At 43.8% G+C, this 26974-nt stretch overlaps 1 protein-coding gene and 1 long non-coding RNA gene across 2 annotated transcripts; one reads left to right on the top strand and one right to left on the bottom strand.

Moving 5' to 3' along the window:
- The first annotated feature begins 2013 nt into the window (after window positions 1-2013).
- On the top strand, window positions 2014-26586 carry cbx1a (chromobox homolog 1a (HP1 beta homolog Drosophila)). Its single transcript, XM_040190859.2, has 5 exons — window positions 2014-2274; window positions 21152-21445; window positions 21546-21717; window positions 21829-21923; window positions 24646-26586. Exons 3-5 carry the CDS (start codon window positions 21607-21609, stop codon window positions 24794-24796), a joined length of 357 nt encoding a protein of 118 aa, XP_040046793.2. The 5' UTR covers window positions 2014-2274; window positions 21152-21445; window positions 21546-21606; the 3' UTR covers window positions 24797-26586.
- On the bottom strand, window positions 8987-12057 carry LOC144384598 (uncharacterized). Its single transcript, XR_013451398.1, has 3 exons — window positions 11042-12057; window positions 10836-10928; window positions 8987-10030 (listed from the first exon to the last, which is right to left on the bottom strand). It is a non-coding gene; the product is annotated as an uncharacterized LOC144384598 (long non-coding RNA).
- Window positions 26587-26974: the final 388 nt, after the last annotated feature.

Genomic DNA, 26974 nt, shown 5'->3' with positions numbered 1-26974 from the left:
TCCGCTCGAACGGAACCTCCACCAACGTAGAGGACCCAACGGCGCCCTCGGAATGGCTGGAGGGTTCACTAATTGACACTCCGGGCAGGACGCGCACCGGCAGCGCACGTCACCCCGGATGCCTGGCCAATAAAATCGTGTCATTATCCGGTCTAGCCTTTTTTCGTACCCCTTTTAGGCACCAGCAACTGGGTGTTTTGAGTGTCACGACTCACCTCACCTCACGTCGCTCCCGGACCGGGTGAAGGTGCTGGAACGCCGGCAACTCGGATCACCTGTCCCACCTCCATCAGCGGGCAATCTCTCCGGCGGTGTCCGAACCGCCCACATCTCCAACACTCCTGCCCCGGCGCTCGAGAAACTCCCTGTAGGCTGGGAACGGCGCCTGCGTCGCCTAGGGTCGGTGGGTCGCGAGCTGGGGAGAAGGGCGCCCGCCGCGGAGCCGGTATGGGTTACTCGGTTGGCCGCGGTGCAGCCCCTAGTCGGGCCGACGCCGGCGGGCTCTCCCGGTCCCCTTGCCCGCTGGAATGCACCGCCAGGTGGTCCTCCGCCAGGGTGATAGCTGCCTCCAGGGTCATTGGACAGTGGTACCGGATCCACTCAGCCGTCCGGGCCGGGAGCCCCTCCCCGAACTGCTCCAGCAGCACCTGCGCCATCACCTCTTGGACCCCTCCCGCACCGTCCGGCTGCAGCCACCTCGTGGCGGCGTCCTTCAGCCACTCGTATGCGGCGTATGCGAACGGTCGGTCCTGCGGACCCAGCCTGGCTTTGAGGAACCTCCGCCGGTGGTCCTCCGGCGACATCCCCAGTCTGTCCACTACGGCCTTTTTAATGTTGGCGTAGTCGCGCCGCACCGCCGGTGGCAGCCCCATGGCCGCGATCTGCGCCTCCCCGTTCAGGAGAGGCAAAAGCCGGACCGGCCACTCCCTCGCCGGCCAGCCGCATGCCTCCGCAGTCGCCTCGAAGGCCTCCAGAAACGTCTGGACGTCATCCCCCGCCGCCATTCGGTGGAGCGTGAGGCCGGCGAGCACTGCAGGCCCCTGTATTGGTGGCGCGGCCACGGGCCGGGCAGCCAGCTGTTCCAGCGCCTGGGCCTCAGGTGGAGTCACCCACCTGGGCCTGGAGCGCCCCCAGGAACTGCCGGTTGGCCTCCGCCTGCTCCCTCTGGATTTGCCGCCAGTCCTCCGATCATCGCCACAATGGTCGTCGTCTGCCATGTCCACCCCCCAGCCACGTTGGGTGCCACTGTAACGTGTGGGTCTATGGGGGTCCCGGAATAACGAGGATGCAGCTGATGGTTTCAGTGCTATTTCAAAGACGTTGATGTATTGCATTGCAGAAATGCTGTATGCTGAAGTGAACATGACCAGCTTGCAAATGCTGTTCAACAGGCGAAAGCTTCCGCTTGTGAAAACTAATTTCACAAATTTTGTGACTTGTCTCCCTTTCAGTTTGTTTTCAATTCCTGAAAGTTAATTGTAACGTCCTGTTCACTCCAAAAATTTATTTTCAGCATTCCTAATAACTCCCCTCCTGTGTAACTTCTGGTTGCAAAAAAGCAAGATGGCAACAGCCAAAAATGAAAGTGATCTTAGCCAAAATGCTGAAACACCTTGTTTATTTTCCTGCACAATCTCTTGCTGCTCACTCCAGTCCAGTTGGAGGCGGTAATGCAGTCAAAGCTTTTTTTAAATTTGTATATATTTGTTAAACAGCCAAATTAAAAAGGTATTTACAATCAAGGCCTCATAACATGTTTCAGTCATCAGGAAAAGTTCTGCCTCAAATTGAGCAAGAACGTAATCAAATCAAATAGGATAATAATAGAATTCAAACAAAAACAAATAAATAAATAAAATAAAATAAAATATATTTAGCAGGGCTATCTCATTTTAACTTGAAGCCTTGAAAATTGGTTCCTTTTGCTAAGTCTAATTCCAAATATTTAAACTCACCCTTGCAACATAATTGTTAATAAAAAACAGTAAACTCTAATGGAGAAGACTTCAACTCCCACATTGCATTGCCTACCAGACCATCCGGTGACGTGGCGTCCGGTGGCGCTGTTGGCGGGCAGAACCGGGTCGGTGTTGGTTGTTAGCGACGCCGAGGCTATTGTGTTTTTCGGTAGCTTAACACATTGGGGGTAAAGCTCCACCCGAAGCACGCCACTCATTCCCGGGGCAGTTGTGTGTCTACTTGTGAGTAATCACGGTGCTTTCACTCGGACCGACCACGAGCCCACACAGCCGCTCCGAAGCATTCTCTGAAAAGGTAAGGCTCTCGTTAGGTTAGCTAGCTACTAGCGGGGAGAACGCGCCAGCCATGTTGCCCTGTCCCTGTGGGAGAGGTGGTGGAGCTGCTCGTTTGCCCGCTCCGGCGTTAGGTGAATGCAAAATATTCCGTGTATATCAAATTAAACGTCAATTTCTGGAATGCTCCCCCATCCTTATGCATTGAGTGTGTTGTGCGTGTTGCTAGAATGTATGGCATGCATGGTGACAAAATCCACGTTCAGTATGCCTGCTTAGACGATTCTCTTATGCAATTATAACTCGGAAACCCTTTTCTTTCAGTAATAGCTTAACGTTAATTTGCACACATTTGTGCAATTTTGCGGCTGCCGCGCTTTTTTTCTTCTGTGGCTGCAGTCTGCAAATCACGCGCATGGTTATTCCGTAGAGATGGAGGAGGGGGAGGGAGATCCTAACCTCCTTCTCCAACCACTAAACGTTAGAAAGGAGGTTAGGATCTCCCCCAGGAGACTGGCCGTCAAGCACTTGTTGTCTTGAACCATTGGTCATTTCCATGCACTGATTTGTGCTATTCTTTTGGCATCGTTTCATAACGGAAATGACGCTATGCCCGTTAAGGTAAACACAGCGCTCAGGTGTCACGTCGTATAACTCATACAGGTATTTTATATACACCAAGGTCCCTGGTAGGCTGTATGCTATCAAGTATGTGTTGTCCTGTAGATTATTCTCTCGTCCATTGTTATCTCTATACACGCACGAGTGAATGCTCTTTAGTCCGTTTTTGTGTGGGGAAGTAGCTGCTATACACATTTGCACGTGGCACCAATTTATCTCTGAATACAGACTGCAGTGGATTTCTGCTCATGTAAACTGTAAAAACATTGTCCAAATTTCAGGGAAGTTGAAAAAAATGAAGTAATGTGTCAAACATATAGTTGATATGTCAAGTGAAAATATTGCATTATACCACATGGTAAAAAAAACAACCTGTCTTAAGGTTTTGCTGTGAAAATGTGTTTTTTTTCAGTTAAAGCTGCAGACGCACTGATCTGACCTCTTCAATACAATCCTCAGGCATTAAGTCTTGCCTCGGATCAGCACAAAAGGCAGCAGATATAACCTCTTCCTTGATCACACTGTTTTTGCTGTCAATGCTAATTACGAATTACTCAATGATGATTGCTCTTAGTATGGAGCCAAATCCAGATCCAAAGTTTTGTTCATTTGAAAAACAAATGTGAACCTGAAAGTTTTGATGTTGAACATTGGGGAAAAAACAATAATCAAAATGAAAAATCAGTGGACGAAAAATATTTTCGCGACGAATATAGTTTTGACTCGGCTCTATTTTTTTTAAACAAATTTTTTCAATCTGTTCACAAGACAATGTCCTAACTGAACATCTACCAAATTACTTCTACGTTCACAAATATCTTATTCTACATTCACTACCAGGCTGGTGATATGTCAACTAATCTCTATATCAGCGATTCCCAAAGTGTGGGTTTGAGTTATCTAATATGCACCATATTTCTCATATAGCATGAACTTCTCACCCTGTAGTTATAGCGGTACCTGGTGACAACAGGAAGATGAACGTATTTTTTTTTTACAACTCAACCGTTGTGACTACTCCACATCATTGGATTCTTTCCAATTTACACATGTTTGATGAGACTAGCTATTGATTTTTTCCTTTTAAATCTAATCTGAAATTGACCAGATCTAGTCTTGTGATTAAGATTTGGGCTCATGTATGGTATTTTGAGAGGCTTTCATTTTGGAATAGTACATCAGAATGTCCTGCTTATCCCTGGGTGACACCTTGGGGATGTGTACACTCTGCCTTATGTGGAATCATCATGTAACTATTGATCGTTTCCTTTTTAAATACCATCTGAAATTGATAAAAAGGCTGGTAAATGAGATTTAAGAAGGTTTGGTAATGTATGACATAGGGCTGCAACTAACGATTATTTTGATAATCGATTAATCGATAAATCGGATCAAAAAATCTGCATTAACAAGCTTTAATTTCCAACCCTTTATTCTAAAACAGCAAATTCACATTGCAAAAATACTTTAGAAAGTACAAGTTGCTCCTTAAACATAATTTATAAAAAAGAAAAATACAAATCAGAAAATTTAACAGGATTTGTTTTAACGTCAGAACTTGTTCTCTATACTACACACACAAACTCTCACTCACAAACACACCCCCACGTTCACGTTCACGTACAGCTAAAAAACAAGTGCTATGAGATGAGTTTAAAATGGAATTTGTAAATAAATGCATTAGAGGCTTCTTAGTTGACTTAATGGATCACTGGGTGTCTCCCTTTACAGGCATAACATCAACTACCCTGTAACCAACACTATATGCGCACACGCACTGGACTACCGTTTATGACCGCATTAAAACACACAGAACACACACAAATATATTTGTCAACAATAACCGATATGGGACAAAGCACGAAATATATACAAGACAACAGATTGAAAAATGAATTGTCCAAAAGAGGCGAGTAAATAAAAACATCTTAGTCTTGCTAACTGCTTTACTGCGGTTATTAGCGAGCTAACGCTAGCTTGATCAGCTGGATGATGAGTAAACTGGAGGCTCGTTACGTTCCTCACGTCAACACGGGACAACGTGGTGCTCCCGTGCAACATTCCTTCCCCCCAATGCTCGCACACCTTGGACGACTAGTCGAACAGACGTCTCTGCCGACGCTGCTTGCTGCTCTTTCCTCTACGTCGATGCGGCGCCTCTTTTTTTAGTTTTTCTCCGCGCACATCTCCGCAACTCATTGAGTGACGTAATAATCACACAACGAATCAATAATGAAATTCGTTGCCAACGCTTTTAATAATCGAATTTCATTGATTCGTTGTTGCAGGCCTAGTATGACCTTTCGCGTCGCTCCACACGGTTAACAACGACTGACTCTCGGACGGCCGCAAGGGTTCTTGGCTGCGTTTCTAGCTGTCCGGCCAGTGCCCCGACGTGCAGAGTAGCGAGGGCCCGTCCAACGCTGCTCGCAGCTTTAATTTTAAATGAATCTGCAAAACCCAGCAGCTTCTGCCACAACTTACTGGTAGAAATAACGGTATGATTTAGGGATGGGGCCGATCCGATCCAGTATCGTATCGGGATCCGATACCCGAGAAATTCGGGTATCGGATTTTCCGATACAACCTTTGGAGATTTCCGATATCAATGAGCCATGTCTGCGCTTTAACGTTGTCTGCTGAAATGACTCAAAAAGTGATCCCCGCCTGCTAGCCTGCTAGCTGGCTGCAAACTGTGGAATGGATTTCCTGAGCGTGTCTCATAACTGTGTCTCATTGAGCCGCGCCTTCGTTCAGGAATCCATTCCACAGTTTGCGGCCAGCTAGCAGACTAGCAGGATAGCGCTGAGGCTAGACTGTTTAGCACGGCAGCCAATATCGTGGATGAGAAAAGGAAGCGTCTAACTGCAGAGAGCAGAAATGCTCATATTCCTCAAGAAGAACCTGCCAATGTCAAGATTTGTTGAACACTACATCACTTCCTCAGAGTCAACTTTGAGACATTCAATTTGTGTTTTCTTTTAAAGAATAGTTGGACTCTTGTGTTTAGTTTATTTCAGGTCATCTTAAGTGCTGTTCTGATGCACACTGTTTTAAAACTTATTTTGTGTGTGTGTGTGAGAGAGAGAGTGTGAGAGAGTGTGTGTAAGTGTGTGAGAGAGTGTAAGTGTGTGTGTGAGAGTGTGAGAGAGAGTGTGAGAGAGAGTGTGAGAGAGAGTGTGAGAGAGAGTGTGAGAGAGAGTGTGAGAGAGAGAGTGTGAGAGAGAGAGTGTGAGAGAGAGAGTGTGAGAGAGAGTGTGAGAGAGAGAGTGTGTGAGAGAGTGTAAGTGTGAGTGTGAGAGAGAGAGTGTGAGAGAGAGAGTGTGAGAAAGAGTAAGTGTGTGAGAGAGAGTAAGTGTGTGTGAGAGAGAGAGTGTAAGTGTGTGAGAGTAAGTGTGTGTGAGAGAGAGAGTGTAAGTGTGTGAGAGAGAGTGTGAGAGAGTGTAAGTGTGTGAGAGAGAGAGAGTGTGAGAGAGAGTGTGAGAAAGAGTGTAAGTGTGTGAGTGAGAGAGAGAGAGAGTGTGAGAAAGAGTGTAAGTGTGTGAGAGAGAGAGAGTGTGAGAAAGAGAGTGTAAGTGTGTGAGTGAGAGAGAGTGTGAGAGAGAAAGTGTGTGAGAGAGAGAGTAAGTGTGTGAGAGAGAGAGTAAGTGTGTGAGAGAGAGTGTAAGTGTGTGAGAGAGAGTGAAAGTGTGTGAGTGAGTGTAAGTGTGTGAGAGAGTGTAAGTGTGTGAGAGAGAGAGAGAGAGAGTGTAAGTGTGTGAGAGAGAGAGAGAGAGAGAGTAAGTGTGTGAGAGAGAGAGAGTAAGTGTGTGAGAGAGAGAGAGTAAGTGTGTGAGAGAGAGAGAGAGTAAGTGTGTGAGAGAGAGAGAGTAAGTGTGTGAGAGAGAGTAAGTGTGAGAGAGAGAGTGTAAGTGTGTGAGAGAGAGAGAGTGTGAGAAAGAGAGTGTGAGTGTGAGAGAGAGTGTGAGTGTGAGAGAGAGAGTGTGAGAAAGAGTGTAAGTGTGTGAGAGAGAGAGAGTAAGTGTGTGAGAGAGAGAGTGTAAGTGTGTGTGAGAGAGAGAGAGTAAGTGTGTGTGAGAGAGAGAGTGTAAGTGTGTGTGAGAGAGAGAATGTAAGTGTGTGTGAGAGAGAGAGTGTAAGTGTGTGTGAGAGAGAGAGTGTAAGTGTGTGTGAGAGAGAGAGTGTAAGTGTGTGTGAGAGAGAGAGTGTAAGTGTGTGTGAGAGAGAGAGTGTAAGTGTGTGTGAGAGAGAGAGTGTAAGTGTGTGTGAGAGAGAGAGTGTAAGTGTGTGTGAGAGAGAGAGTGTAAGTGTGTGAGAGAGAGAGAGAGTGTAAGTGTGTGAGAGAGAGAGAGAGTGTAAGTGTGTGAGAGAGAGAGAGAGTGTAAGTGTGTGTGAGAGAGAGAGTGTAAGTGTGTGTGAGAGAGAGTAAGTGTGTGAGAGAGAGAGTAAGTGTGTGAGAGAGAGAGTGTAAGTGTGTGAGAGAGAGTGTAAGTGTGTGAGAGAGAGCGAGAGAGAGAGTGTGTGAGAGTGTAAGTGTGATTGCGTGTGTGAGAGAGTAAGTGTGATTGCGTGTGTGAATGAGTGAGTGAGACTGTGTGTCAAGTGTGTATGTGTGTAAGATGTTTACAGTTATTTTATTGCACTTTTCTTCAGATATTTGACATGTTGTTCATCATACAAGAGTCAGTTTACTTGATTTGTGCCGTTATTTTTGTGAACGAGTGGGTGAGACTGTGTCAAGTCTGTGTGTGCACTTGCACTTTTCATATTTCTAAATTTTTAAGACTCAAGTATTTGACATTTATGAAATTAAATAAATATTGACATGACAATCTGAAACCCTTAGTTTCAAATTTGTTTTTAGAATGTTTTCTGTTAACAGGATTTCCTGTTTTTCAAACACAGCTCTGGTATCGGAATATTATCTGTATCGGCCGATATCCAAATTTAGGTATCTGGATCGGAAGTGAAAAAATGTGGATCGGTGCATCCCTAGTATGATTGTATGTTGGGATTTGACCATTCCAAGACATGGCGGGTAGAAGAGATGAGCGATCACTTTGTTTATATGTCAACATGTGCTTCAACTTACATCACTCTTTATGAGTTGGTCCATAGAATGCACAAGGTAGACCCTAAATGACAGCATCTCTGGTCGTGGGGAGGCCGAGAGGAGACCATCGAAACACAACGTTACTGCGATAGAGAACACAGAAAGATGGAGGTCTGAATCTCCTGCTGACTCGCAGCACCTGGAACGTGGGGACTGCGTGACTAATGTCACCAACCCGACGGCTTTTAAGAGAATCCCAGGTTAAAGTTGCTTAAACATTACAAAACGACATGCAGGGATATTAATAGGGGAGGGAATCTCTTGGCACCTCACGATTCGATTCCGATTCAGAGGTCAACGATTCGATTCTAAACTGATTATCGATTCTAAACTGATTATCGATTCTAAACTGATAAAACGATTATCGATGCATCTCGATTTTTTAAATTTTCTCAAATCTGAGTTTGCTACTCAGAGGTTGCTAATCACTTCCTACTTTATTTGATAATTAAAGAAAATCAACAAATGAATTACCTTCTCTAATTTTTTATAAGGGAAAAAAAATCATTGTCACAAATATGATTTTCTATCAACACACTGAAAAAAAAAAGTCTTTTGAATTTACATGAAAAAAATATGTACATCGGTTGCACATATTATATTTGTTTAGTCAAAATGATTCATTTCTATTTAATATAATGAATTTTTATTTGTAAAACAAACATGATTTTCTCATGTAAATCCAAAATATTTTATTAATGTTAATTGTATTGAATTATTCTGATAACCCAACTTATTTTTTTTGTGTTACTTTAAAATGTCCCTTTTATGTTAAGTGTATTCAATTCTCACCTATTGAAGCAACATTAGATTTTTATGTATATGCAATGTTGTTCTGTTAAATTAACTGCTTCCTGCTCAAGTTAGTCTGATAATGATCCTGCATACTTTTCTGTATAATTCTACATGCTAAAATTATTTCTGTATGTCGATTTTTACTAATCTCTTACCTACAGGATTTACTCCTTTAACATTTTCGAAATAAATAAGGCAAAACAAAAACGTTTAGTTTACAACCGTATTGTCATAGAATATTAGAAGGTTCAGTGTAACGTATACACAAACACATGCACACATTCACAAACAAATCTCATATTAGAACAAAGTACCTTTTTCTTTCACAAGAAACACTTGGTACGCAAGTTATCAAGAGTGTGTAGTAAACATTCATGACTGCTACAACCTGAGGCAACATTATTTTGGTCCTTAAAACACCTTCTGAGTTACATCAAACCAGCATCAAGAGAATACTATACAGCCAGGCTAATGCAGGAATGTCGTGCAAAAAACATTACATTTACAATTTCTTAACAAAATAAAAGGACACATGTAAGAACCATTATTGTCCTGGCAAATGTAGATCTTGTGCTTAAACTAAATTTGGTTTTGAAAATAAATTAATACAATTAAGAGTAATGGCTTGCTTTCCCACCACTACTATATGTCAGTTAAGAATGTGCGAAATCCAAAAATGACCTCCAAATTTGAAAATAGTGTAAACTGTTGGAGGTCTATTCAACACATCAGACAAATGCTGACACTTAAATGAAAAAAGGCACATGACCCTGAGAAAAAAAGAAAATACACTACACTTGGTAGCAGCCCATCACAGAACATGCAGATGACTGGTTCCAATAATCCTACTGAAAGTCCAATGATAAAGCAGCAATGGTCCATATTCATAAACAAGATGGTGAAACTGCTGTATCCATTTTGCCATTAAATGGCAACAGTTCACTGATGGAGTCTGTTTTTGAGAGCCTGGGCTTTCTTTGACAGTGTGTTGCCGTCCAGCTCCATCACAACCTTCTGGAGCACTTTGAACGAGTACTTAAGTTCAGGAGGGTAGTTGAGGTTCAAGGCATACATTAGGCCAAACAACATGGCAGCAGCTAAGGCAACGTTATCCAGACCATGCAGTACCACCTGGCCCTCCAGGACAATCCCAATGTTCTCTGGTCCATCAGTGGCATCTGTGTTTCACAACACATATTCCCAGCGTGGTCTCCTCAATGGCTCCTTGTTTCAGGTCTACATATTCTGCCTGCAGAGTGCACATTCACAAAAAGAGTCATATGAGAGCAAATAAAAACACTTAAAACCTTAAATCTATCATGCCCTTAAAACCATCATACTATTTAATGAGTATCTGCGTTAACTGATAAGTTTCCTCAAATGATGGCCTGGGCCTTTATTTACCTCAGCAGCAAAGGGCACCAGGTCTGCAGTCTTATTTTTTTATTATACTTAGTCTACATTAAAGCAGATCTACATTAGCATTCAGGAACTTTGACAGGTTAACAGCTCTTACGTAAGAAATGTAGCCAGTACCAAAGCAATCCTTGATAATATTTTTTATAAAAAGATCATCGTATTTTATGTAACTACAAGGACTCTGTCAGTAAATATTTTTGAATTATACTACAATTTAATGGAATACCAAGGTCAGTAACTAACAATTGTCATTATTAGTTAATCTATTGTTTTCTCAATGGTTACCCATCATGAAAATTCCCACAACACAAAGCAACATAACATCATAGTGATAAATACATTTTGTGTTTCATGATATGATAGCTCATATTATAAGACATTTCACTCTACTGGTCTTATAAATGTAAAAATGGATATTCACAAAAAACATTAATTATTTTTAATTTCAGTCTTCAACATATTTTAGGCTACTACCAAACATGAACTATTTTTAGACCACTTTCTTTAAAATTCAAAAACACTACGGATATCTAAATAATTGGCTAGCTGTTCTGTTTCTTCAATAACTAGATGTTTTAGAACTTCATGAAGTATTTAACATAAATCTCAAAACCACTGAACCCTAATATACTCACTGTGTATTCTCTCACTAGATTTTCTGGATCCTCATTGAGGTACACACACAGACCCTTGAGTACACATTCCCGCCCAACATCAACATCATCATCCTAAGTAAAGGGTCATAAGCAGAACAAGTCATGGGGTTAGAGTCCTTAGCTCTATCAGATGTGTACAAATCAATAGCCCCCCCCCCCCCTCCACACAAAAAATGCATTCTTACTTGACTCGTATCTGCCATAATGCTCTGTAGCCGCTTGCCTATCTGTCCTCCTCTTTTTTCGAATAGTTTCACAAGTCTGTCAGACAGCACATCTAGCTGTGAGAGAAATTGGACGTTGTTTCTATAAAAGCTTTCACTGCATGATCAGCATATTCAGTCAAAAAAAAAATTGTGAAAAAACATTATATTCAAATTTCATAAATCACATACCTCGCTTACATCAAACAGCGCTGGCCACCTTGCCTGGAAGTCTCGTATAATTGGTGCGTCACGAACCAGTTCATATCTCCTATGTGAAAATGTTTTTTCCATTTTCATCCTCACCATCTGCCGGGTGTTCCTTTTCTTAACATCTGAAAGAAGTTCCACTCTTACACTCTCAAGGCTCACATCAGTTTCTCCGGTAGGATAGGGGGGGCAGTAGTTCACTTCGGATCTTCTTGGTTTTTTCGATGCCAAAAGCAGCACTTGATTTGCCCTCTGGTTTGTGCTTGAGAGAGTTTACCATCACCTCACGACACCCCAGCTTCCTCAAGTGAGTGTGGTAGATTGCAAGTTTATTCTTCAAGCTAGCTTTCCATCCAGCATATCCAGTGAGGGAGCCTTTCTCAGTCAGACAGGGATGCTTTGAGATGAGAGCCTCTCCAACCATGTTAAACTGTTTATCAGTGACATAAACTCTGTAGCGGACTATTTCTTGCACCAGTCCCTCTAAAATGTTTGACTTCAGTTTTGGATCTGGATTAAGCAATGTACCCTTTTCTCTGTACGCTGCATTGCCCTGCTCAAGTTTGAGTTCGGCGTCATAGCTAAACTGAGGAACATGGAAGACACTGGGCCAAGATGACCTTGAGCTGGATTACTCAGACTCTGGTGAAGAGAGTATGTCAGTATCAACATTCCCACTAGACAGGGACTAGGATTGTTCAAGAACGTGCTGATGCGGAGCAGGAACTGAAGTGGAAGGTGAGATTTCTTTCATGGGAATTACTCTGATGGTACCCTTATTCTGTACTTCATCCATTGAAGTGAGATTCATAAACTCGTTTCCAAATAGTGCATCCATGAATTGTAGTCTGAAGTTTGAGTTAAGGCCACATTGTCTTTGTACCTCACTAACAAGTTAATTAACAGATCCAGGAAGACCGTTTTGGAAAGTCAACCTTTGGCAGCTGTTGTCACCCAGGATTACTTTGAGAATGGTCAAAGGATTCATCATTCTGTGCTCTAGTCTGTTAAGAAGAAAAATTATTACAAGGTTTCTATATACTGTTTTAATAAGCCTTTAACTTATAATTGCTATGCTGATGGTTAACCAACCTTTTACGAAAACATGCCTTTTTAAGGTCACCATACGATTTGATTGAACCACGTTGCCGATTGCCAATGGATAGGTGTCCAGAAGTTCACTGAGTGCCACAAGCTTTGTTTCTCTTGATGGTGACAAGCTTAGTTCAAAGGCTCTGTAGTGTTCAATGTACCACCCACACAGCACTTTGACAATGAGGAACAACTCCTCATTTACAACACACATCTGAACAATTTCAGCAAACTCTGGTAATCCACTTGCTGATCCATAGGCAACTATCATACCCTTGCTGTAGGCTATGCCACCGCTTGTTGCGTTCTTAGCAAGATGTACTTCAGATGTGTTAGGGTATTTTGACTGAATAGCATAAGCCAGTTCCTCTTTCAGTACATCAACTGGAACTGTGGACACATTCAGTACATCAAGGCTAGATTTACCATAAGACGGTGAGTTTATGTGGAAAGCGATCACCAGCTGATGTTTGGAAGCCAAAGTCAGAGGTATATTCTTAAAGCAACTTGTGTGCTTCACAATCTGCTTAAAGAAACAGTTTGGACTCAAATCGCATTGTCCAGAGTGCGACTAGAGGTCCAGAACACCTTATCATGTGAGGGTAGTGCTCAAGATAGTGATGCTTAGGTCGAACTCTGACACCAGGGAACAACTCTTGGTACCGCTGTCTGTGCTCAACTATTTTGCTTTCAAGATATGAGATGGATTCATCAGTATGCACAGGAGCAACAACTAACTCAACAATATCTTTTAAGTCCATCAATATTACCCATGCTGGCTCATTTTCTGGCACTAGAGGTCCAATCAAAAACGGGAGAAACCTCAGCAAACTCCAATTTTCATGGGTATTGCCCACAATAGTTTTCAGACTCAAGAAACTCTGTGAAAAACGAGTGGTTTGTTTGTTTTGTCTGACCATTTATAAGGGAAAGACAAAATTGCTTTATTCAGGTAATCTAATGTAAATACCTTCTTACCCTCCAAAACATTGTGTGCAACATCAGGAGGATAACCGGAAACAACATGAAAGTGAGACAGATTTTTGGTTACTCGTTTAACTCCAAAGGAATGACTCTCAAGTGCTGCTTTTACATGGTCTGTACGCACCTCTTTGGTTCTAAGGCTGAAGGCACCAGATGCAACACAGTCAGTTCTAATATCAAAACTTTTTCCTGTGTAAAACCGGCAGAAGAACTCACCTGAAAAACTTTCAGAGAAGCCTGCAATACTGTGCGCATTTCAAGTTATCAGCAACAACACTCTGAACTGTACCCTTTAAGAGAGCTACCTAATAAAGGGACATACACTCCATGGTCTTCTAGAGTTTTAAGATCCTGCAATAGAGGCTCCAACACTTTGTCATAACCATATATTTTTACGTCAACACTTTTGCAAAGTATTGCAAGATAAATAGATGATAAAGACGAGTGAGAGCCAGGTGGCAAGTTACCTAGTGTCCAATAAACACCACAAAGCTTGTGTGTTTTCTGAGAGGTACCTAAGGGATTGCAGGTCTCAAAATCGTCCACATACAGACGCAGTGATATTTGTAAATCCTCAGCATTCAAAAAGCGGTTTTCCTTAAAATGCCAACCATCTTCAGGAGACTTGAATTCATAAGAGGGGTCAAGTTCAATGTCCTGATGCCCTCTATGATTTTTAATGATCCTATCAAGAATGACTTTGCAATGTAATATTTGCAGCAAGGACTTTAACAATGGGACATACTGAAAGGTGTTTCTTTTTATGATCACGAATGTAAGTAACTGGTTCGACAAGAGAAAATTTGTCCTTGTAATATTGTTTACGTTTATATGAAGTGCTAAGAGACCCACCTTTTTCAATAGCTCTATGAACTGGATTAGATGAGCAAACTGCGGTCGTAATTTCTGTAACCACAGAATGATCAACTTTGAGATTGTGACGCTCAAAAATATCACTCACAAAACCTCTAGATAGTGGGTCTGATGCAGAACTTAGGTGGTTAAGTTCTTGTAAAAATTCATCAATAGCCGTACCTGGCACGTGCACTAAATATTCCAACTTCAACAAGGCTGCTGCAAGCTGCTGCTCAATTACACTTAGGAAGTCCTGCTGTTGACCTTCTAGGGATGTCCCAGAAACTTCCTCGTCTACAGACTCATCATCCTGGCAATCAGCAATTGAATCCTGTACTGATGGAGGTGGTAATGTTGTTGTTTTAACAATACCAGGTATAAAATCCGTTAGTGTGTGAGGTGTGTGTTGGCGGCTCTTATGAGACTTAAAGGTTCCATAAATGCTAGTTTGAAAACTACAGCCAACAAACATGCAACAAACGTTTTCATTTTTCCTCAGATGGGTGTTAATTACAACAAAGAACTCCCTTTCATTTGATAAATGTTTACATGTACATAAGTGACAGCTGAAAGTATACAGCTTTTTGAGTCTGACAAACGTGTGTGGAATGCACTCTACTTACTGATGAACGATTAAAGCATTCCATGTCTTGAAGGAGCATGGGCATTTCCAATATGTACATGGATAGCGGCCAGTACGTCGAAAATGTGGATGTTTGAGTTTGTAATGGTTAAGTAGCTCGGACCTACTTGCAACTGCTACTGAACACCCCTTACACTGCCACATTCACGGGGGGAGAAACAAATCTAGAGACAGCCTAATGTTAGTTATTAAGAACAGCCAGGTTAGATTTAATCTTATAAACACCATTTTTTAAACAGTTATAACAAATACTGCACTTTGCAACCTTTACGAAGGTAGGATTTATTACAGGACTATATTAGACTGAATTAGTTTCCACCTAAAATTGTAGCAACAAAAAAAAAGTTTTTGAAAGTCTTGACAATTTAGTTTAAACATGTCAAATAAAATTAAAACGTGTATATTACTTACCATTTACTACAGAGCCTTTGATACTGAGCACAAAGCAAAGTGGAGATCTTAACAGGAACACCCAATACCTATCCAGAAAACAAGAACATTTCGAAATTAATTTATTTCTACGAGCTGGTGAAGCATCCTGATTGTGACAGCTTATTTAAGTGTCAAAAATAAAAATTATGAAAAGGAACTTGAATAATACTCTGCACTACATCATAGTATTTAAAAACTATCTAATAAATAAACTTGATTTTTAGATACATTTTCTTGCCAATGTAAATCTCAAGCAGCACATCTAAGTTTTAATTCCAACACAGAAAATGTTGAAAATAATTACTGAATAGTTAACATCAGGAATACGGACATGGTAAGAATTGCTCTAATCTGAGTAATGCACCTCCTATATATGGACTTATTGAGATGAGGACGTTTGAGGAATGTCTCATACCTGCAAACTCATAAGGGTTGAAAAAAGGTGACAAACTAAACCGTTGTAGGGGGGTCAAGTCAAGTCATTTTATTTTGTATAACCCATAGTCACAAATTACAAATTTGCCTCAGAGGGCTTTACAGTCTGTACACATACAACATCCTCTGCCCCGAAACCCACCATCGGCACAGGAAAAACTCCCCAAAAAATGAAAAAACCCTTACAAGAGGGAATAAAGGGAAGAAACCAGGGGGGGTCTGGAGGCATCCTCCCCCGGCCAAATTTTGCTATTTTAACATGTAAATTAAGCATTCTGGTGTACTCCCAGAAGAAAATGAAAGGAAAAGACAACATTTTCTTTAAAAAAATGGCACTCGCTAGCCTAGCAAAAAGTTATTACCGGTTCCGCTAGACTAACAACAACAACTTCGTTCTCAAAGTTGTCCCACCAACTAGAGGTCCGACCGGGTCTCGTCCAAAACTGCCGACGGTGGCGGGGGTCTGTGTCGCGGGACGAGTGTTCTCATTAGCAGTGCCCTGCGTAGAATTGCATTCTGACGCCTTTGTTCCTCAATATAGTGATATAACTGATCATGTATCTGTATACATGTTAGAAGCCCTGTTAGCGGCACAGTTATTATAAGCACGATTTGGGCTACATCTGCCATTGCACAGAATCGTCAACAAAGCAGTTAGCGGTGCACATTCTGACGTCAAACACAGCGGATAATGGCGCACACTCTGACGTCGCAAGGCAAAAAAAAACGGTTATACTGTCCACACGACAACACTGCAACCGGTGTTTCTGAAAATGCTCACCCTGGCCGGAGTTTTCAAAAATGTTCGGTTTCTGTGCCCTGAAACTGCCTTTTCGTGTGGACGGAAGGCCGAACCGCGTAAAAAAAGTCACTGTTATAAAAATACCCGTGTTCGTGTGGACAGGGCGCGAAGAACTCCCATGCTGGTATAACCGAGCAGTTTAACATTACCTTTTTCTCAGCTTTATTTAGAAAACATGAACAAGTTGCCCTCACTAGCACAACGCGAGTAGAAACATTAGCTAACCTTAGCATTGCTCGTTTTTGCTAGTCCTTTAAAAACCTCTGCTCGACGAAAATAATGCCTCGAACAGGACTGTCATTAGCATAACGGTAGCTAACGCTAGCGAGTAGCAACATTAGCATTACCATTGACTATCCATGTAGCGAGTGGTAACGTTAGCTAACTTTGACTGACATTGACTAATTCCTGCTCGATGTTATACTGGCAGATAAAAACCTCAGCTTAGTCAAAATTGTGCGACTAACGCGACTACGTCTGTCTTTGACTAATAAATGAGTCAGTTTTTACAGTGTGTATGTGTGCGTGCAAGTGATAAATGTTTTTTCTTTGGTCAAACATTTTTTTCCCATGAGAGCCAGTTTCAGCAGAGCCTTTGATGCTTTTCGTTTGGCACTTGAATCCTCAAGTGCCTACTTTCAAAGTTCTTAACTTTCTGGATTGACTGACCTTGTAATGATGCATGGTCGTTTCTCTTTACCTACTTGCCATAATATGATGCTGGTTCTCTGTGTGATATGACATGTAAAAAAACAAATTATTAAAGATAAATATTTGTCCACTAATCTGTGATAGAAATGTAATTATTGTATGATTTTAATCATTCCATCGGGTTTTATAGTGAATATTGCTTAATTTGAGATATGGGGGAAAGGTGCAAACAGAATAAAGGTCTGCACGTGCACGGCACTGTTGGTCAGAAACTCTACAACCATATTGCTTTGAACCTTCTACAATTTAGGGTTAAACAGGACATTTCTGAATGATTTGGGAAAACCTGCAGCTTTTTCCCACGGTCTTTATGTATGAAATTAATTCAGTGTTTCCACAACCATTGTATGGTACCGGTACCCCGTCCGTTTAAAAGTATCCACCAAACTCCCCAGCCCCAGGCTTCAAATGCACTCTAGTCCCAGGCAGCCAATCAAATCGTGTGTGTCCGTTTGTGCACCTCCTGCTAATCTGTGTGTGAATGATGTTACACAGCAGGTGGTCGGGGTTACTGTTTGCAAAGTATCCTCGGAGTCATGTTTTGTTTGGCGTTTGTCTTTTTCCCGTCTTTACTGCACTGGGACACTCTGACCACGTCATGGTCCATCTGATTCCTGCATACAGGCAGAAACTAAAGCTCTGCAAACCTGTGGTGAGGGAATTCAAGAAGTGGACCAGTGAGGCGCTGGAGGATCTTCGGGCGTGCTTTGACTGCACAGACTGGGATGTTTTCAGGACTGCTACTGACAGTCTGGATGAGTTCACAGAGGCTGTAACTTCCTACATCGGCTTCTGTGAGGACAGCTGTGTACCATCATGAACCAGGGTGAGTTACAACAACGACAAACCCTGGTTCACAGCGGAACTCAGAACACTACACCTGCAAAAGGATCAGGCATTTAGGAGTGGGGACAAAGACTTGTACACAGAGGCAAAATACAAGTTTAGCAAGGCGGTGAGAGATGCTAAACGACTGTACTCTGAGAAACTCCAACAACAGTTCTCAGCAAGTGACTCTGCTTCGGTCTGGAGAGGCCTCAAACACCTCACCAACTACAAGCCAAAAACCCCCCACTCCATGAATGACCTCCGCCTGGCAGACGAGCTGAATGAGTTCTACTGCAGATTTGAAAGACAATGTCCTGATCCCATCCCCCACAGCTCCACCAACCTGCTGCAGTCCTCCTCCCCTCCCTCCCCCAGCCCATCAGGTGCTTACGCCTCTTCAACTATATCACCTTCCCCTCCCCCACCAGCAACGACCCTCTCTATTCTGGAGAGAGACGTTAACCGGCTCTTTAGAAGACTAAATCCCCGGAAGGCAGCCGGTCCGGACTCCGTCTCCCCTCACTCCCTGAAGCATTGTGCTGACCAGCTGTCTCCGGTGTTCACTGACATCTTCAACACCTCCCTGGAGACATGCCACATACCAGCCTGCTTCAAGGCCTCCACCATCATCCCTGTCCCCAAGAAGCCCAGGATCACAGGACTCAATGACTACAGGCCCGTCGCCCTGACCTCTGTAGTCATGAAGTCTTTTGAACGGCTAGTCCTGACCCACCTGAAGTCCCTCACCGACCCCCTCCTGGACCCCCTGCAGTTCGCCTACAGAGCCAACAGGTCTGTGGACGATGCTGTCAACATGGCCCTCCACTACATCCTCCAGCATCTGGACTCCCCAGGAACCTACGCCAGGATCATGTTTGTGAACTTCAGCTCTGCTTTCAACACCATCATCCCGTCTCTGCTGCAGGACAAACTCTCCCAGCTGCACGTGCCTGACTCCACCTGCAAGTGGATCACTGACTTTCTGTCTGACAGGAAGCAGCACGTGAAGCTGGGGAAACATGTCTCAGCCTCTCGGACCATCAGCACCGGTTCCCCCCAAGGCTGCGTTCTTTCCCCTCTGCTCTTCTCCCTGTACACCAACAGCTGCACCTCCAGTCACCAGTCCGTCAAGCTCCTGAAGTTTGCGGATGACACCACCCTCATTGGACTAATCTCTGGTGGGGACGAGTCCGCCTACAGGTGGGAGTCTGACCATCTGGTGTCGTGGTGCAGCCAGAACAACCTGGAGCTCAACGCTTTAAAGACAGTGGAGATGGTTGTGGATTTCCGGAGGAACAGCGCCCCACCCGCCCCATCACCCTGTGCGACTCCCCCGTCACTATTGTGGATTCCTTCCGTTTCCTGGGCTCCATCATCACCCAGGACCTCAAGTGGGAGCTGAACATCAGCTCCATCACCAAGAAGGCTCAGCAGAGGTTGTTCTTCCTGAGGCAGCTGAAGAAATTCAACCTGCCAAAGACGATGATGGTCCACTTGTACACGGCCATCATCGAGTCCATCCTCTGCTCCTCCATCACCGTCTGGTACGCTGCAGCCACAGCCAAGGGCAGGCTTCAGCGGGTCATCCGCTCCGCAGAGAGGGTGATTGGCTGCAATCTGCCGTCCCTGCAGGACTTGTTCGCTTCTGCAGCCAGAACAACCTGGAGCTCAACGCTTTAAAGACAGTGGAGATGGTTGTGGATTTCCGGAGGAACAGCGCCCCACCCGCCCCATCACCCTGTGCGACTCCCCCGTCACTATTGTGGATTCCTTCCGTTTCCTGGGCTCCATCATCACCCAGGACCTCAAGTGGGAGCTGAACATCCGCTCCATCACCAAGAAGGCTCAGCAGAGGTTGTTCTTCCTGAGGCAGCTGAAGAAATTCAACCTGCCAAAGACGATGATGGTCCACTTCTACACGGCCATCATCGAGTCCATCCTCTGCTCCTCCATCACAGTCTGGTACGCTGCAGCCACAGCCAAGGGCAGGCTTCAGCGGGTCATCCGCTCCGCAGAGAGGGTGATTGGCTGCAATCTGCCGTCCCTGCAGGACTTGTTCGCTTCCAGGTCTCTGAAGCGAGCTAAAAAGATCGCGGCCGACCCCTCCCACCCCGGACAAAAACTGTTTGTGCCCCTTCCATCTGGCAGGAGGCTGAGGTCCATCAGGTCTAAGACCTCCCGCCACACGAACAGTTTCTTCCCGTCGGCAGTCGGGCTCATCAACAGAGCCCGGTCCCCCACTGACTGACTATAACATTCCACCGGTCACTCCCCTTCACACTGCACATGCCACTTTAACTGCAATCCATCACTTTGTCGTCACTTGTCACTTTGTCTCTTGTCTGTTACTTGTTCGTTAGTGCACTTTATGCTTAATATTTTTCTTAACTTTTTAATATTTAAAATGTTTTAACTTTATTCCCTTGTTTTATACTAACCCATAGCCTTAGCCTTATTCTACTAACCCATTGCATTAGCATTTCATTCCACTTTATTTTATTACTTGTGCACTGTTGTCTGTCTACTGTCGCGCACTAACCGCCAAGACAAATTCCTTGTATGTTTGACATATTTTTGCTAATAAATGTTTCCTGATTTATGTTTGTCGTCTTCCCGTCTTTATGTTTATGTATGTCGTTTTTCGCGTCTTTATGTTTCGGACCTTTATCGGAGTTTGATCTTATGCTACGTTCACACTGAACGTGTCGCATCAAACGAGCCGGAGGGTACATTTGTGGTCAATTCGCGCCGCAGCGCCTCGGCGGTTTGTTGCCAAAGATGCAATATTTCAACTTTCGCGTTTGCTGTTTGACGCGACTTCGCCCGAAATTGCGGCAAACTCGAGTGAGAAACGCTGCTCAATCACAGATCCGCATCCCTCCAGCGTCATCGCGTCTGCTTAGACTTTGTGTGTAATCCTGTGGCGCAAGACGCTGGCGACGCGTTCGGTGTGAACGTACCATTAGCTCGTTGCTGTCCACGCAGATTGTGGTTCCAATTTCAAACTGTAATTTACCTCTTGCTCTACCTCCATCTAGTTAATCCAGCCTTTCATTATCGTCACCTTTTATCTCTGCCTGCCTTCTCTTGGATCCACCAGAGTGCCCTCTTTAGACGACAAGCTGGCGACCGTAGCAGGGAAGAAGGGCAAGAAGGCCGAGGAGGAGGAGCAGCCTGCAGCCGCAGATGTAGCACCACCACCAGCAGCAGCAACAGCAACACTTACAGCAGCAGCTGCCGCAGCAACAGCAGCACCGGCGGCGGCGGCTGCTGCTGGTGCTGCTGCACCACAAGAGGAGGAGGAAGAGGAGGAGTATGTGGTGGAGAAAGTGTTGGACCGCCGAGTGGTGAAGGGCAGAGTGGAGTTTCTGCTGAAATGGAAGGGCTTCTCCGAGTGAGTCTAATGATACTTTGGGCTCTTGGCCCCTGAATTATAGTTTAAAATTGCTGACAAAGAGTCTTTAAACTAAATCTTATTTCGTTAATGTCGTCAGTGAGGATAACACGTGGGAGCCCCATGATAATTTGGACTGCCCTGACCTCATTGCCGAGTACATGCAGAAACACAAAGAGAAGGAGGAGAAGAAGAAGGAGGGCAAGAGGAAAATTGTCAGTGAGACCTCGGGGGACTCAGAGGAGCGAGGGAGCAAGAGGAAGAAAGAGGAGGTGAGCAAAGGCACCTAAAACACAAACCTATTTGAAACACGTGATTTAGTCAATCATGTACAGCACCTAGCTCTGTTTTCCCTGATGTGTCGGTCAACTTCCTGTCTCCAGAGTGAGAAGGCCAGAGGTTTTGGGAGAGGCCTGCAGCCGGAGAGGATCATCGGCGCGACAGACTCCAGTGGGGAGCTGATGTTCCTCATGAAGTGGTGAGCCTTTCTTTTGTTACTTTTGTTCATTTGAAAGCAAAATGAAGACTTTGCGCTCCTGAAGTTTTGTACTCTAGCAGTGGTGGAATGTAGCCGAGCACAGCCGAGCTCCGGTACTTCTTGGTACACACACACAGAGACACGGACAGGGTGTGAACCCACTGGGTTATGACGTGTTCTTTTTTGTAAAATCTACAGCCAGTCAGGATAATGAGCTTGGTTTTGTAACCGCAATCTTCAGCTCCGGTGTGGGAACATTTTGGCTTTAGGCCAAAAGCCGAAAGAGCCGGCAACAAAAAGTGGCAACACAACTAATTTAAAATCTCTTTAAAGCACAACCCATCCACCCAGTCTTTCAACCTGGGAACAACAACTGTCGATTCCTCCAGACTGCAGGTGCTCCTCTTTGGCCGGGAGGGCCATGGCAGGTCCCCGGCAGGATGATTGCTAGCGTGCTGTTAACCCTACCGCATTGCAAGTCCGATGTTTTGCCCCGTTCTGTGTACCATGCACTTATTATTCATTAGTTTTATTTATTCAGGGTATATTTTCACATTTCAGATTCTAATTCTAAATTTTTAAAGAATGTTCTTTGAAAGTGCATACCTGCATTCTTATGATATTATTGTTATCTATTCAGTGCCATAAAATAGCAAAAATTGCAATAATACTGTTCAATTAATGTTGGTGCAATATATCTCACAAGAAAAAGTATTTAACGTAAAAGCCCTAGGCGCCATAGTGACCTTTTGTATAGAATTTCCACCACGTTGAAGAGACAATCATGTTTTACTTTAATATACATTACTCCAAAAATGGACTTATCTTTTATCAGTGTATGGCATGAATTCAATTGGTGGTCAGTGATGGTGTGGGGAGGCATATCTATAGAAGGACGCACAGACCCGTACAGGCTAGAGGACGGCAGTGTGACTGCCATTCGGTATCTGGATAGAATCCTTGAACGCATGCTCACACCCTAATCTGGTCCAGTAGGTCCTGGGTTCCTCCTGATACAGGACAATGCCCGTCCTCATGGTGCTAGAGTATGCAGACAGTACCTGGAGGGTGATGGAATTCATACCTGACCTAAACGCGATAGAACACCTCTGGGACATTGTGTTTCGGTCCATCCGACGCCACCAGGTTGCTCCTCGGACTTTATAGGAGCTCAATGATGCCCTTAAAGATCTGGGTGGGCGTACCAAAAGACACCATCCGTCGTCTCAATTGGAGCATGCCCCGATGTTGGTAAGCATGCATACAAGCACGTGGGGGCCACGTGCGATATTGAAGCTTTTTGAGCTTTTTGAGAAAATGGACGAGCCTGCCACATTGTTTTTTCACTTTGATTTTTGGGGTGTCTACTGAAACTTTTATGTCCATCAAAAGATGTGTGGTCCTTTCAATCCTAGGACATTAAACGGTCCATATCAGTATAGATATCTAAAATCATTCTTTTTCACATTAACCGGGTTCGTACCGTCATGAAAAACCTGTAAAAGTCATGGAATTTTTAAATGGTTATTTCCAGGCCTGGAAAAAAGTCATGGAAAACATATTTAATTCATTTAAGATACTGGTATTGTGAACGCACCTTAACAGATCAGTTCAGTGGCCATAAAAACAACACACATTCCTGCGCACGCACACAAGTTAGCACGCTCCCACCAACGCGTCCCCAACGACTACCCCCACCCCCCTCCCCTCCCATCGTCTGGTCCACCCCCCTACAACACACTCAAGTTGTGAACCGAGGGAGTAGCTGAAATTGAGCTGCAGACCGTGACTTCCATTTACTTACGCGAATTACAGCAGATGGTTTGATTCTTCTCGTTTTTTTCTTTATTACGCCGCAAAGCGTTTTGCCTTTTGCAGCTCTTCTGTGTTGCACCTGCTGCAATCATGACGTCAATAAGTTTAGAAACAGGAAGCGTCAATCTAGAATGAATGCTTTTCAGTATATGTTACATTGAGCATACATCAAAAATACAATTATTGATATTCCAAATAACTAATTTATACACTGACGGCTTACAGAGACACTGAAAGTATACTGTAAACTTAACAGTCCATATATATTTCATTAGTAAAAGTATCGTTTTAGCACCGTATCTGAAAAAACCCAAACGATACCCATCCCTAGTGGATAATTGCTAAAAAGAGACTTTCTTGGGGCTAATTGAAAGGTAGGAGAAACGTGGTGCAATATGTGCATGCTTTGAAATTCTCAATACCCCAAATACCATCATTTTCTGACTTTTTTTTATGAATAGACTGAGATTTCACAAGATGTTTAGTCATGGAAATCATTGGTCTAAATGGTCACCATTTCTATTAGGGGGTGCCCTGTCCATCCGCCGCGCCCCCCAAAGCTGTGGACCAAGGGTAGGGCCGTACTCTAATGATTTCCCTAACGGCCACGGCTTGAATGCATTTTTGAACTGCACTAACTTGAAATCTGGAAGACTGACCACTGGCAAACTCCTGTAGTCTTGCAGGGACTGAGATGAAATATGTATATCAGAGCGAGAGATACTCTTTGTATTTATTGTAGGAGGGTATCATGATGATGATGAGTCGCCGCCATTATCTAACACTTCCTTCTTTTGCTCTTCCTCTCTCGATTCTCTCCCCTCCTTTGCTTTTTTCCCTGTTGTCTATCAACTCCACCTTCTGGCATCTGTCTCTTTCTTCTTGTCTCCTCAATTAAAATGAACAGGAAGAACTCTGACGAGGCTGATCTGGTCCCTGCTAAGGAAGCGAACGTCAAATGTCCCCAGGTGGTCATCTCTTTCTACGAGGAACGTCTCACCTGGCACTCTTATCCCACGGAGGAGGAGGAGAAAAAAGAGGAGGAGAAAAAGGACTAGAGGAGTGGTGGTGGTGGTGGTGGTGGAGCAGCAGCAGGAGGAGGCGGCGCAAATACGAAGAAGAAAAGGCGGTTTTGAGATGCGGGTCAAGAAACAGACCAAATGTTTAGTTGATTGTAGCAACGGAGGTGGAGAAAGTCCCACCTGGTTGGGATGGAACTGCCAACGTAGCTGATCAAGGAGAAGGGGTTTGTTTTCTTGCCCTGAAAGGAGCGCTCTCCTCCTTATCTGTGTCTCACCGGGAAATGTACAAATTTGTTTTCTTTGTGCCGCCCGGGTTGCTCATTTATTTTCTAAGTGATGCCGTTCTTTTATCAGTACTTACACGGCGTCCCTACATTTCACCCATCTGACGTGAACGGTTTGTCAAAGACTGGTCGATCTTATTGAAACTACCCAACTAAGTCAAACTATTAGTCAGAGGTTTCATGCTCTGTGGTAGCGGCTCAAATACCACAGTTTAGTAAGAAGCAGAAAGACGTGTTACAGGTAATGAGATTATTCAAGTGTACAGACTCAAATCATACCATTTTATGGAATCACTTTTAATGCAACAAAGGACCCCAGTCGCTTTCCTAAGATTATTGCAGACTATTCTCAGAAAGACCTCCTACAGTGGGCACCACTGAAGGGAGTCCCGAGCCGTTGTCCGCCGTAGTTTGGGCTTTCACCCCCCTACAGCGACCAGGTAGAGACCTGCTTGTAAAAATATATATACCACTGCCTTTTTACCGCTAAGAGTTGATCAGGAGCCCGTCATATCCTCATTTCAACACACACACACACACACACACACACACACACACACACACACACACACACACACTGCTTACGGGTGTCTGTGTGTATGTGTGTTTTTGTTTTTACCCAGCTTCTTCTCGAGAAATTACCATTCAGCACTCTGCGGTCCACCTCGCCTCGCTGTGTAACTCGTATTCTTTTTATGATATCTGCTTAATGTTTTATGTGTTGAGTGTTGCCCAGGCGGTGCCTATTTCTCTGTTTGCTGTATTAAAATTAGCATAGTTGCTTTCTCCGTGAGCAGACCCAGGGTCAGCTGGTTCAGATCCCCTTTCTGCTGCTGGAGACTTATTGGAAAGCTGACCTCAAACAGAACTGGTGTTTGAATGGATCAGTTCATTTCCACTGGATAGCACCTCGTTTCAACCCTAAGTGCAGCAGCATTTTGTAAAAAATATTGTCATCATTTGAATCCGCCCCTAATCCTTAGACAGGTGTTGGAAGATACCTACAAAGGTTCCAATTCAAAAGAAAGTTTTTTTTTTTAAACCCACCACTACAGGGTGTATAAGCTTATCAAAACCTCCAATCGTACGTCACAGGACGGTGAGACTATGTCCTCGTTCTCGTGTTTTCATGAGTGCACTGCTGTGAATAGCTTCTAGCATATGAAATGTGACTAGCTGTGTTCTGCTATAACTACTGTGCGTAAGTATCTCTGTACTGCCCCTCTGCCTGCCCCTTCTACATTATACATACAAGATGTTTTTTGGATGTTATTTCTTCGCCATGTACATCAGTATTAGGAGTATAACGCCCTGCACCCTGACTGCCTTATGTTATACATCCCCATGAAAGGAAGGGGTTCGGGAATCTCCTGCGCCTGGGTCTGCCAGTTAGCTTTTCTATATCGTCCCTGAACTGTTTCTCTGTATCTAGGGGATGAGCTTGTATCGTCCTGCTGCATGTTTGAGTTTCCCTTTGCGACATCACTGTCATAGCCAATCTAATTTGACTTGTCTGTTTTGAACAATAAAGGGTTTTCGTAAGGGTTTGTTCTTCTGCTTCTCAATTGGTCCTGTTTTACTCACGCACGATGATTACTTCTACCATAGATTATTATAAATTCCTTATTAACAAACTGCTCAAGTCCTTTGCAACATTCTGGATCTACTGAAGAGTTCAATGTGTATTAACACAAACTGAAAAGATTCATGACAAATTAGCCTCTCATGTTAAAAAAACAAAGGGGGTTTTCTGACCAAAAGCTTTCTACAGTCTGCCCCCGTCATATTTTAAATACCTCATTGTACTATATTACCGATAGAACGCAGCGTTACTTTTTTTCCTGGTCGTTGGATGTGAGCGAGAGTTATCAAGTTCCTTTTTGCTGAAACCGGCTTCCACTTTCCTTGTATGTCTGACATATTATGGCAA

Source organism: Gasterosteus aculeatus, chromosome 11, assembly GCF_964276395.1.
Source record: "Gasterosteus aculeatus chromosome 11, fGasAcu3.hap1.1, whole genome shotgun sequence".
NCBI lineage: Eukaryota > Metazoa > Chordata > Actinopteri > Perciformes > Gasterosteidae > Gasterosteus > Gasterosteus aculeatus.
Note: the sequence above shows the minus strand (reverse complement) of the source record. Positions and strands in the feature narration are given on the sequence as shown.